General features: G+C 26.0%; 2 protein-coding genes across 3 annotated transcripts; one reads left to right on the forward strand and one right to left on the reverse strand.

Annotated features, from left to right (window-relative positions):
• Positions 1–101: 101 nt before the first annotated feature.
• Positions 102–3,714, reverse strand: LOC145840905 (uncharacterized). Of its 2 annotated transcripts, none has more exons than XM_082948255.1 (7): positions 3,581–3,714; positions 3,425–3,523; positions 3,113–3,160; positions 2,404–2,484; positions 2,087–2,227; positions 1,842–1,896; positions 102–842 (listed from the first exon to the last, which is right to left on the reverse strand). In XM_082948255.1, exons 1-7 carry the CDS (start codon positions 3,683–3,685, stop codon positions 631–633), a joined length of 741 nt encoding a protein of 246 aa, XP_082804381.1. In that variant the 5' UTR covers positions 3,686–3,714; the 3' UTR covers positions 102–630. The 2 variants fall into 2 exon arrangements, with proteins under 2 accessions (XP_082804381.1, XP_082804382.1); XM_082948256.1 differs by having other exon boundaries at positions 723–856.
• Positions 3,715–9,096: 5,382 nt separating this feature from the next.
• On the forward strand, positions 9,097–10,821 carry LOC145840760 (cystatin-A-like). The gene is made up of 5 exons (XM_082948087.1): positions 9,097–9,253; positions 9,377–9,475; positions 9,626–9,793; positions 10,058–10,170; positions 10,448–10,821. The coding sequence occupies exons 1-4, from the start codon at positions 9,167–9,169 to the stop codon at positions 10,154–10,156; spliced, it is 453 nt and encodes a 150-aa protein (XP_082804213.1). The 5' UTR covers positions 9,097–9,166; the 3' UTR covers positions 10,157–10,170; positions 10,448–10,821.
• Positions 10,822–13,593: the final 2,772 nt, after the last annotated feature.

Raw genomic sequence — 13,593 nt, forward strand, 5'->3', positions numbered from 1 at the left:
AAAATAACTAACTATATAGAAGTTTTTAATATATTTATCTCTCCAATGGCATAAAACTGAGCTTTTACAATGATTAATAAAGCAAAAAAAAAAGGTTACTATTTTTGCAAACCAAAAAAAAAATATAATATTGAAAATAATTTATGTTGGTCGTTTTGTAAATTAAGTGCTTTTTGTTTTTAATCAAACAAGCATTTGTAAAACTAGATTTTATGAAAGTTTGATATTACAAAAACTGGCGAATACAACTTTAATGCTTAATTAAGGAAAGTTGAGAAAATTCTAATTTTAATCCAGTACAATTACATTCGTTAACTACTTTCAATTCAAAAAAAATATTTGAGATTCCACAATTTTGCATAACACTTCTATTGCACTGCATATTTTTAAACGTACTTAAATAAAACACTATTAAAATTTTACAAGATTTAAGAGCTTAATTGGTGAGAAAGTTATTTTTTATAAAAAGAATAGTTTTGAAATTTTCACAATATTCAAACTAGTTTTGATATAGTATATTTAAAACTAGGAGTATTAAATTGTTTTCTTGTTTTCGTTAAAACAGTCAACTCTTTTTACAGCTTCGTTTTGTTTTGACAATTAATGCTTAATTTCTTTGTTCAATTATTTTTATTTTTCATATTGTGGAGGGGCATCAACTTTCTCTGGTTGATAAGCAGCATTAACATTAGCATCTGGAACCAGCACATTTGAACCAGGAACCACCACATTTCCGTTAGTAACCATTACACTACCGCTAGGAACCATTTGAACAACAACAGGCTGGTTTCCAATATTTGGTTGAACTACAAGTCGTTGGTTTTGAGGAACGACCAAGTTTGCTGAAAATTTTTCACTAAAATATTTTAATAGATATCAATATAAGTAAACAAAGTGCATATACTTGAAAGTATACAGTTAGTGTTTTTTTAACAAAGCAAAAAAAAAAAAACGTTTAAATAGGTATAAGTTACAGACAAAGCTTACAAGTAAGCATAATAAATAAGTTGTTATAGTTCTTTACTAGACCAGTCACGCCTTTTCTAAGGTAACAGCAGTGTAGAAATAAAGTTAACAATAATTTTGAAATAAGAGTTATTTTGCAAACTAACGCTTTTATAAAGCATAAAACAAGTCTTTTTTTTATGTATAAAAGATCTTTGTAGTCTAAAGTTCGTTAGATAAAGTATTTTTACTATCAACTTGTTTTAAAAGTTGTCAATAGTGGTTTAAATGGCTTCTTATATAAAAGTTTTGAACTTTGATTTTTCTATCAGGTTTGAGGTTTTGTGTTTAAATTAACATCCGTACCTAAAAATTTGGTTTGAATAAACGGCTTAATGGTTTTTTCTGTGCTTCTTAACTTATTTTTAATTTTAATCTTTAAATTACTTGTTTTTTACGGCTGATATTAACTCTTAAATTCCGAGGTCGCCATTATTTTAAAATTTAATTTCGTTTTAGAAAAACCCTGGCAAGACTCGACAAATTTAAGTTCTATGTTTTTTCTGCTTATTATTTCCGTAGAAAGATGTTGAATGAGTACCAAAAAGACGAAATTTTGTGATAATTATATTTTGTTCAAGTGTAATTAAGTAATTAGTAACATTGGGTTTTGATTGTTGGTTATTGTTTTGAAATATTTTACGATAATAATTCTAAATAATTTTAAAAAGGATTTAATCATTAATTCATAGTAACGTACAAGCAAATTTTTCAAACATGATAAAACTTCCAGTCAACAATTCAAGTTACACTACTTATTTTTTGAAATCCTTGATGAAACTTCATTACATTAAGTTAAAAAATCATAAAGGTTTAATATATAAAGAGTTACGAACCTGGCTGAACGTTGCTTGATTGCACGTATACAGCTTGTTGAGTAGCATTATTCTCCTGCAAAATTTTTGACGGGTTGTAAAAGTATATACAAAAATGTTGTTAAGACTTGAAGGTTTGAATATCTCACGTTACTGTTTTTTTCAACTTTTTCAACTTCTTAAATTAACCAGCCTCGTTATGAAACAAAATAATAAATAAAAACGTTTGCCACAAAAGTATTATTATCTATTATTTGCAAACTTACTTTACTATATCCACAGCAGCCACCGCGCATCAACCCAAGCACGGTCAAGGTGATGAGCGAAACGGCCAACACGCAAGCGCACATCACTATGAAAATTCCCAGCCCGTAGCTGGCCTCATGCCACCTATCAACGCTGGGTAACTAGAAAAAAAAATCGAATTAGGTTGTAATGTAATCTTCTTCATAAAAAAAGCTGGTTACTTATTAATCAAAAAACTGTGAGCCAGTAGAAACTGATGATTTTTTTAATTCAAAAACTTTTAAGTTTTCAGTTAGTTTTTGACTGTAATGTTAATTTAGCTACAAGTAAAACTCACTACGACAAATGCCGTTTCAATCCCAAGAAGTATAAGCGATAATAATGTTCCGACCATGGTACAAATAACATAAATTCCATCCTATGAAAATTTCTAGCTCACACAACGTTTAAAAAAAGTATTTATATAATATACAACAGCATGAGCTTTAAAATTAAAGCAATAGAAGTTTTAAAATATACTTTGCTTTCTAATTTTTATTTATTTATGAACAACCAAGTGTTTAAACATATACTTAAATTTAGTTTAAAGTTTAGTAATAATAAAAATTACTTTTACTTAATACAAATTTACGGCAATTCCATAGCCTCTAAGCATTTTTTAGTTCGCTTGAAAATGCAGTATAAATACTTTACTTTTATTTATATACTTAACACTTAGTAAGAATTTCAAAGTTTCGAAGTAATATGCTCTATAACCTAATTAGTTAATTTTTTCTCAAAAAAATGCATTAGTAAGTGTCTGTAAAAGCTTTTAATTTACCGCTTAAAACAACTTAAATATTTTTAAGAGCTTTGTGTTTTAATGACTAACCATTTTTTTTGTAAATTCAACGTATTACAGAAAACATTGTAACATTATACGTCAATAAAAAGAAGATAAACAAAAAATTTTGGTGAATGACAAACCTTAACAGTTAATAAATATCTAAGACAATTAGTATTACAAATCTATGCTTTATTAGTAATTTTTGTAAAAGCTTACTTACTGATACAGACTTTGAGTCTAGAATGCCAAGTATTCCAACAACAGAAATCTAAAAAATAAATATTATTTTTTACTTTTAAGTGCAACTTTAAATTGAAACTTATTAGTTAAATGACCGTAAAAGAATATTAGTGATTTAAAAGTTTTAAAATGCAAATGCCAATATGTATAAGATACTTTTTTTACTGCTAAAATTGTAATTTTTTAAAGTAGCTGAACAGTTTTTAGTTTACAACTCAGTTGTGAAAAAACGAAAACTTCAACTTATCTGAAAATAACAGTTAGACTAAAAATGTTTAAAACAAAATTTAACCAGTAGAGGACACCACACAGCATGCCATACTGAAAAATACATAAGGGAATTCGCGATGCCGCATGAAAAGCAAACGAACGAAACAACAACAACTGCAATCTGTAGAAATAAACTGTTAAAAAATTTCGACTACAAATAAATTAATTAAGTACTTACACTCATGCGTTTGATTAGTTTTAAGAGTTTTTCATATTTATTTGTTGTAACAGTTGATTGCAAAGTTGGTTGAGTCACAACTTGTTGTTGTAAGGTTTCTGTCATTCTTATCAGAAAAGTTCAAGTTATTTGCAAACTACACACAATAAATTCTGCACACAAAAATATAGCTATTTTGGTATAAAAAATATTTTTGAATATTATTCTTACAAAGTTATTTTTGAAAAAACTACCATTATTCTATTTTAATGCAGTAAACATGTATAAATATATTTCACTAGCTTTGGTATGTGATCAAAGTGTTCATTATAGTTTAAACGAATTCTAAAAAATAAAATTAATAAAAAAAAGATCACAAAGTTAATGATTTTTATATTTAAAAGCAAAATATTTCTAGTTTGTATAAACACTTTTAGTTTTAAAATAATTAGTATTTATTAAATTAATACTATTATTATACTATTGAAAATAAAACGAAAATCACTTTCTGAAAAATCTTAGCTTAAATAAACTTATCTTCTTATTCGAAACGTTAAACTTAATAGTCTGATTTAAAAAAAGGTAGCTAGAACGCGTAAAGATTTTTTCAACAAACAAAGTTTTGTTTCCAAAACTATGCACTTGTGTTTTTACTGACCAGACTATTTAACCTTTAGGTATTTAAATACATCGGAATAGATTTAAACACTTTTGATTTTGCCCTAAGGATGCCATAAAAATGTAAACTAAAGAGAAACTTATTCCTCAAATATGTTTGAAACCGTATTTGAACATGTAAAAATTTAAAGTTTTGTGCAACTACTAAACCACATTTCATAAAAGTTCCAGAAGTTATACTTTTAGCTGCATTGGTTGTCGAATTATTAGTTTTCCGTATAGTTAAATAAATTACAAAAAAAATTTCTAAAATTTAAATTACCAAACATATAATTTAGTTTTGTTGATTTACTAATACATTAGTTTTTTATTAATATTTTCAAAAGCAGCCGTTTAACACTTGAAACTATTTTTTTACTTATGTTTTAACTTTACTCTGAGGTCAGGAGTCCATTTATTAAAAAACTCCTCTGAAGACTGTTATACTGAAAACAATGTGTGATAACAAGTAAGAACAATTAAGTTCAAATGAAAAATAACTTATTTTTTTTAAATAGTCATTAGATACTTGGAAGGATACTCAGTTTGATATTTAATGATTTATTTTATGTATCTTTATTACAGTAGAACTGTACCGCAATAGCGTCTCTTATTTTATGGATTGAAAACAAAACTTAAAATAAAACTTACCATCAGGTATGTTCGATAAGACAGCACATGTTTAAGACTGTAGTAAAAAAAAATATATAGTAAATATCTTTATTTGAACGACAGTTTGCTGAGTTAGTTACGGTAACATTTAGCAACATTTACGATGCACTAAAAAGTGGTAAAACGTAGGGTTTCTGCTGTGTTAATTTCCAAGTATCTAATGACTATTTAAAAAAAATAAGTTATTTTTCATTTGAACTTAATTGTTCTTACTTGTTATCACACATTGTTTAAGTTTAGTTTTTGTTTGTAGTATTTGACAAACAATTTACAAGTTTGTTTTAGCTCGTGTAAATTAAATTTTTTATTTAATCTGCTTTAGAATTAAATGATCATTGATTTAACTAACACGATACTCTTTCTATATTTAAATGTTCTTTTATTACCCGTAAGCAACCCTGTTTGCTTGGCAGCATTAGATTTCTTAAAAAAAATATTTAAATGTAGAAGTTGTATTATTTAACTCTAGTGACTTGGTCACTAATAAATTTTTGTTTTTACGAACACACAACTGAAAAACTTCAGTATCACATGACTTAAAATATTCGAAGTTTAATTGAAAATAGCAACTAGTTTCTGTAAATTTCTTATAGTGTGCTTTTGAAAAGTAAAATAAAGTAAGACCTTAAATTTATAATTAACTCTATACTTTCGAAATCTTTTCTTGTCAAAAATAAGTAAATACATTTTTATGTGAATACTTTTATCTTTTAACCACGTAGTAACAACAATTGACCTAAACCTAAACTAACAATTCACATTTTCTCCATCAACTTAGAATACTTATAACAAAATTTCTAGTAAATTTTGTAGCTTAATTTTTGCACTATTAATTGTTTGCATGTTATTGATTTGCCAAAAAAAAAAAAAAAAAACGAACAGCTTCTGTTCGTCGTTTAAAAATGTATCAAGCAAAAACATTAGCATGTTTTATTAATGATCAAAACTTTGGAATACTTTTTGTTAATATAAAAAAGTTTTATAGTATGTAGTTTTTTTAAAATTTTTAAGTTTTTAAAAAGGTAAGAGATATATAAATCATAAAGTAGATGTTTGTAGTGTTAGCTTTCTAAATTTTTGTAACAAACAACATTAGTGTTATTTTATCAAATTTTGGCGGATTTATTAAAACATTTTTAAATTTATAGCAAAATTTCTGCTTTTTTGTATACTTTTTTTTTTAAATGTATAGGTTTTGGTTGTTAGTTTATCTACAACTTGGCAGTTTAAATTTAATAACAACTTTAATTTTGATTATCTTACGATCAAAATTAACTTAAAATTACAAAAATAACCGTCGTTTTAAACTTATGTTTTTAATAAAGCTACTTTGTTAGTTAGTTTAAAAAAATAAAAAACTTTTTTAAATCTTGTAAAAAGATACGGACCTAGACAAAGAAAACTATGTCAAATAATTGTAAATTAAAGTTTATGGAATTTTTTATTACATTGTTTTAAAGTTAATAAAAATAAACGTACTAGATTCCTTATAAAAACTCTCTAAAGCTTTACTTTTAATGACTAGACTACTTTATTTGAACAAAACGATTTTTTTGAAAAGTAAAAAAACTTAAACTTATCCAATGTGTACCTGCATGTTTTTTGAAGTTTAAACTTGAACATAATGAAGGGAAATTTGTTCACAAAAAAAGCAACGGTTTACAACGAAGATCTTGTAGTTTGGAGTCGCTGTTTGGTAGCGGGTCGTTGACGGTCTGGGCTCTGGCACCGGACTGACCGTTAACACTACCTACCTCTCATTTACAAGCTCTGCCGTGAAAGCCGGTACGAGAACAAAAGTTGCTCCAGTTTCGTAAAAGAAAGAATATATATAATATATATAGAATATATATTAAGAATCATCTAAAATTCTAAGAACAATCGAATAATAATAAAACAGTTTATAGTTATATCTTGACTGCATTCTAAATTCTTATATTTAATTGGGCCGTTGCGATAGCTTAGAAATGTTTTTTTCAAGGTGACGTAACAAAACTTATTTAAAATGATAAAAGCTGCTTGTTTACAGGCAACCAGTGGCGGCGTGCGGTACTTATGTTAGGGGGTACGGAAAGTTTATAAGCGTTTAAAAAACCCCTTAACTTTATACATTTTAAAACTACTTGGTAGAATAAAATATTATAAAATAAAAAAAATACATCTGTAAACAAAAAAATTATAAAAATAAACATTGTTGTTGTCCCTTTTCTTCATCTTTAGGTTGATTAGGTTCGTATTTTCCAGACCGTATTTTCCAGACCATTTATTTCTACCTTCTACAGCTTTCTTCCGTTGGCTCGTACTAATCTTTTTGTTTTCAAGTCGTTTTTCTAAAAATTTTTAACCACTGTCTTTATTTAAAGGTTCAAAAGTTTTTATTCCAAGCTTTTAATGATTTCAACTTTCAACAAAAGCGGACTTACCATGGCGCTGCGCTAAAAAGTCAAGAAAAGGGTTCAACGTGTTTTTTGCCGAAAAGCTTAACTAAAAGGTCTTGTGAATATTTTTTTTTTGGAAGAACACCTTGATTTATAAACAAAAAAAACTTGAAACTTGATAACGCTATATACTAGATTAAAGACGCTTATACTTGCTTGTTAATACTTTGTGCAAAAGCATTCTTTAATTTTTTTTACGATAGTTTATTTAACTGTTCTAATGTAAAATTATTTTTACTATTCAAGTTGAATTATTAAGTAAAATAAAAATTACCTTTTTAACACAAAATACTTTAAAAGAATTTTTGTAAAATTATTTCAGCGTATTACATTTTACTTTCTTTAAAGAGGTTGTAATCTATAATTCAAGTATTCACACGTTTGTTATTAGTATTGTTTATCGTTTTTTAAAGGCTAATTTGAAGTTATATATATATATTTTAGTTCTTATGTTACTAAACAAGATTCATAGTACATTATTAAACACAAAATTCAGTGAATTTTCGTTTAGCTTTATTTTCTTTCATTTTTTATTTCGTTTAAGTGATTGTCTTATTACTAAAGATTTAAATACTTAAATGATAAAAAAAATTATGTGTACGACTCGATAACCGAAAGGTTTCTTAGACCAAACTTTTTGAGAGCTTTTTTTTATCGTTCAATAAACAATGTTAGCAAATTGAGTAATTGTACTAATGGTTATAAATATTTTACTTAAAAAAGAATTTCAATGTAATTTACTTGTACATAAATTTTTATTTTTACTTTTTTCAGAACAGTGTTACGCTAAAAAATCTCATTAGGTAAAACAAATCAAAAAAAAAATTAGTTATTTAGTTAAGAAAATATAGTTACGTAGAAAAATAATTATTTGCTAAAACTTTGATAATGTAAAAAATAAGTTCTTAGTTTAAAACCAAGTACTAAGAAAGCTTAAATAACTAATGTATGTTTAACTCGCAGATATTGTTAGTAGGTATTAACTATTTATCGAAATTTTTAGACGAAAAATGTTAAAAGTTATAACTTTAGACTTTTTTTAATAAAAAAAACATTTACATGTACTTTTTGAAGAAATTTTCTTTAAGTTACTATTTGGAAGTTTTTTTTGTATTAAAATAGCTTTAATCAGCATTGAATTTATATTGTGCTTAACTATTTTGTAAAACTTAAACTAATTGTGCAAAAACAAGGTCTAAAACATACAGTTTACAAATTTATAATTCGGGACGTTATTACATATGAATACATTTCTAATTTGTTTTATAAATTCATATGAATACAAAATCAGAAAATTAAATCTTAGCGAAAGTAGGATAAGTTATTAAGCTTGAAATATTACTATTTTTAAACTAATCCTTGGATTTTTTATCTGCATAATTTGAATATGTTAAATAATATACTATTAGTAACCAAAAACAACTACCTTTTTTAAAAATTCACCTTTAAAGATTAATTACGTAAATAGTTGTTACTTAAGGAACTTCCTTGTTACTTAAGGAACTTCCTTGTTAGTTAAGTAACAACTATTTACGTAATTACTTCTTTGAAGGAAGTATGATTCATGACCTTAAACTATAAATTTATACTTAAGGTTATTAGCTAACATTTGTTTTCGGTAACTTCTTATTCATTGGATTGAATGTAAAGTACTATACTAAAGGAGCTTTAAGTTTTTAAATTATGTTTTTAATGAGGTTTGATCTATAAAGTATTAAATTAAAACTTAATATACAAAAAAATTACTTGAAAAATTTAAAGCAGCAAAAAAATGTTAAAGCATAGTAGCCAAACATTATAAAATACAAACTCCTATTTGTAGTTATTATTTAATTGAACAATGGATGAAAAAATTAGCAATATAAAAACTGGTGGTTGGAGCGAAGTTATGCCTGCCACTGACAGCGTTCAAAATATTGCAAACGAGGTTTTTTATAAGTTTTTATTTAAAACGTTCATGTGACATAAAATAAACTAATACTTGTTTCATACAATTTGTAACAAAATTGAAGTTGTTCTGAAATGTAAAATTAAAATTAACGTAAATTAGGTGAGAAGGTACGTGGAACTGAGATACGGAGATTTGAAAATTTACAAAGCAATCGAGTATAGAAGTCAAGTTGTTGCCGGGGTGAACTTCGAAATCAAGGTTTGAAAACATACGACTTTGAAATGTTTTCACATTAATTTTTCAAATCAATAACAATTATTTTATGTACAAATTAGTATGTGTATCATTTTTATTTTATTTTATTGCTTTGAAGAAATAAGATTGTTTTATTAAATGTAAAAATAACAGATCCAAATTGACGAGGAAAAATTCACAACAATTTTCGTTTTCCAACCTTTGTTGGGAAAGGAGGCGGAGTTCAAAGGGTTCAAAGAAAAGTTTGTTCCCATAAAACTACCTGTAGGTTATGATGAGATAGCAAGAGCGAATGATGATGTACAAAGAGTTTGTGATCAGGTTAATTAGAATTTTAAGTTCTCTATTTATTTTTTATTAAACTATTAGCTATAAGTTTTGATACCAAGAACTAACTCCCAGAGAAACCAAAGCCAAGACAATATTTTTTTTAAACAGCTGTTTTAAACTTTATTGTACATTAGCATATATAAAAAAAACTTAGTACTTAGTAGCTAGCTTAGTTTTAAGCTGGAAATATAAAAAAGAAAATATTGTAGTAGTTTGAAAATAAAACACATTTTTTTAATTTGAAATCTTTAAAAGGTAAGAATAAAGTGGAGAAAAGCTACGGATACGATGTTACTTTTGGAATGTACTTGGCTTTACAATACCAAGACTTTGTTGACGGCGTCAGAATTTTGAACAGCAGAATTTTAGTAAGTTTTTTTTCTAATCTAGAAGTAACAATTTATGTGTTTGACAGATTTTAAGTTTACTGTTAACAATTTTAACATGTATAAACTAGGTATGCGTACTATAAAAAAAACTTTAGTGTATTTATTATTTTAATAGAAACAAAAAGTTGAAGAGTAAAAAGACCTTTTTCGATGAACAATTAAAAAAAAATCTTTATTTAAAACATTCCAAAATAAAAAGAAACGTTTTGTTTTATGCGAAATTATTATAAAAAAAATTTAGTTTTATGTTTTTCAGATTCAAATCGACCCTGCTCTAGTGTTCATTACAATTGAAGTGGGCTTTGGTTTAGATGGAACTCCTACTTCTAGCAGAATTGTTCAAAATTAACTCTTATAAGCTTAATGCTTTACTCATATTTTTTGTTGTAATTTTTTTTTCCGTTTTGTTAATAGGTAACCACACAGATAATGGGTTACCGTTACAAGTTAAAACTGTTTTCGATTTTTTTTTAATGTACGCTTTGATATAAGTTTCTGATGTTGAACACCAAATACTGTAATGTACTGCTTGAGTACCAGCTTTTGAGCCAAAATGCTCTGTGTTTAAAAGTACTTTTATGTTAAGTTTGTCGTTTAATTTTTTTTATATCAATATATTATAAAACTTTTTTTGTTGTACTAAGTGTCTTCAAACAAAACATAAGAGAATTGTTACAAAAATAAACAATATTTTAAGTAAACGTGTAAAGAACATATTATTATTCATAAACAGTAAGCATCTATATTAAAAAGATTTGTTTTGTTTTACTTAAGCAAATAGTTAAACTTGTATTTACAAATCAAATATTGAAATAATCAAAATAATGTAAAAAAAAAAACATTCAACCAAGATATCTCAAAAAAGTAAATATTGACATTTACAAAACTTAAAAGTTAAAGATAAATGTAAGTATTTTTTAAAATTCACTATTAGAATCTGAATGACAAAAATTTATAGTTTATAGCATCTGACCTTCAAATAGAACTTTATATGCACTCATGCTCATTGGCTCATTCATTCTTATCTAAGAATTAAGTAGATTTAAAGTTAGGCGATAACAAATTGTATGATTTGAAAAAGAACAACTTATTCACTTATAGTTTGTACTCTACCTTGTGGAATTATTTTTATCTTAAGTTTTAAGGTAATTTGATATAATAAATATACTTTTAACATACTTATTTAGGTTTAATATATGTATGTTAATTTCCTTCTTTTAGACTTTTTGTAGTAACTGCTTTATATATTTTAAACATATTTCAGCTAACTTAATTTTAGTTTAGATAATTATTGTTTTTTAACTTAAACTTTGAATAAGATCAAACTTCGTCAATACCACAGCTTACAACATTTTACCACAGCATACAAGCAATAAACGATTAAAAAATATTAATAATCTTAGATTAACTAAAATAAATACTGTCTAATCAGTTAACAATTTTATTTAATTAATAAATTTGTTTTATACGTAATTAAACATTACTTACGTAATCAACACTTCATACATCAACAAAACATACTCAAAAATCTCGAGTTTTTTGAGTTTACTAATAAAGTAAACATATATATATTTATTTTTTCGATAGATATAATTGAATTCAAAGTAGAAACGTTGGCCATGTTTATTATAATACAGAAAAAAAAAACTAATTTATATAATAGCGATTTTAAAGTTAAATAAAACATCACTTTACAGCTAGATATATGTATTTATATATATATTTATCTAATTATATAGAAACAATATTTTAGACAGCTGTTTTGTACATAAAATATAAAACTTCATGTACTCCTCAGTAAGCTACAGTTTATTATAATAGTAAACAGAAATTTAGATTTGAAATTTTTTTTATAATAATTATAAATAAATATGTTTGCGGCTTAAATTTTACTTTGTTTTAATATTTAATTAGTTTTAATTTTGCTAAAAAAGTATTTTTGGTATTAAATCGACCAGAAATTTTTATAAAATCTTTTATATATATATATATAATTTATTCAAATGGCGATTTTAAAAATTCTGGAACATATGTTTCACAAAGCTTTAATTTTTCATAAAGCTTTGATCATCAGCCAGTTAAATTCAAAATACAAAGCACTGTACTAAACAAAGATACAAAAGTTATGCAAAAAAACAAAAAACAGTATGACGTAATATTGTACATTACAAATATTCAGTACAAAAATCGATCTACCCTCTAACTAATTAAACAACTAAAATTAACGAAAACAACAGTTAATTGACTATAAAATGCTTCAAAATTTGTTGTGTTTTAAAAGAAGCTTTTTTATATGTCGACAAGACGATATAAATTCGCTTCGCTTATTTAAACAACCTTCCTTTTTTAACGCACACATAACGGCTGTTGATTCTTTTAAGCACAGCCTACAAACAGGGTTGTTACCATCTGCTATTGGCTGTGCTCTTTTTATCACCTCCCAAGTTAATTTAAAATCAATGTTTTTGCGCTTAAGGCCGCAAACATACTTCGAAAGCTCAGTTTAATTTTCGTATACACCACCTTTAAAGGATTTTTTATGGTTGGCATACCGAAATCTGAATTGAGTGGAGCATAGGCCGATGTAGAACTTCTTTTCAAGGTCAGAGTTAACTGTTGCCTTGTAAATAATGTTCTCTGACCGACAATTGCCCCCCTTCAAATTGTATTTACAGCCACCGGCGCAATTACACTGATTTTTGATTGAATTACTTTTGTTTAAAATCCTTTGATTATGTGACTTGATTAATCTCTCCAAATTCGCCATACATGAATAACTGATTCGCATATTATGTTTGTTAAATATCTTTGATAATGGGTTATTTTTGTTGAAATGTTTTTTTACTAGATTTATAAATTCTCTGCCGATGTTTGTTTTAACTGAAGTACAGAATGGGGGATTATACCAAATTATATTTCGCTTTCTTTTACTTTTATTGGTCGTTTTGTTTTTTTGCTCCGTTGTTTCAAAATTAAGTTTATCATTGTAACCGCATTTTTTCATTATTAGTTCGTAATCTTGTTTTGTCTTTAAAAAGTTTTCTTCGTTGCTTGATCTTTTATTTAAACGTTTATTAATTATTTTTGGTATTTGGTTTATAATATTTTTTGGGTGGCTAGAATATTTATTTATATACATAATTTTTGCGTTTTTCTTTTTATAAGGCATATAGGAGAGATCATGCAAGTTGAGCTTCACATCCAGGTAGTCAGTCGTCAACATTGGTGATTCAATAGTGACTCTTAACCCCATAGACTTGAAGAAGGCGTGCGTTTGTTTTTTTAGCCTTTCAACTATAAAGCCAGAAGAATTGGGCAGTACAGCTAGACCATCGTCCCTGTACAACCCAACTCTTTCTAAACCAAAGATATTCTTCAACCCATCTAACAAAAAAAGACCTA

Source organism: Thalia democratica, chromosome 7 (genome assembly GCF_965202585.1).
Source record: "Thalia democratica chromosome 7, ktThaDemo2.hap1.1, whole genome shotgun sequence".
NCBI lineage: Eukaryota > Metazoa > Chordata > Thaliacea > Salpida > Salpidae > Thalia > Thalia democratica.

Coding starts and splice junctions, on each gene's coding strand:
- LOC145840905 (XM_082948255.1), bottom strand. CDS start 3,685: ATGACAGAAACCTTACAACAACAAGTTGTGACTCAACCAACTTTGCAA. Junction 2,485..3,112: donor TAGACTCAAAGTCTGTATCA/GTAAGTAAGCTT, acceptor AAATTTTCATAG/GATGGAATTTATGTTATTTG. Junction 843..1,841: donor ATCAAGCAACGTTCAGCCAG/GTTCGTAACTCT, acceptor AAAAATTTTCAG/CAAACTTGGTCGTTCCTCAA.
- LOC145840760 (XM_082948087.1), top strand. CDS start 9,167: ATGGATGAAAAAATTAGCAATATAAAAACTGGTGGTTGGAGCGAAGTT. Junction 9,254..9,376: donor TTCAAAATATTGCAAACGAG/GTTTTTTATAAG, acceptor AACGTAAATTAG/GTGAGAAGGTACGTGGAACT. Junction 9,794..10,057: donor TACAAAGAGTTTGTGATCAG/GTTAATTAGAAT, acceptor AATCTTTAAAAG/GTAAGAATAAAGTGGAGAAA.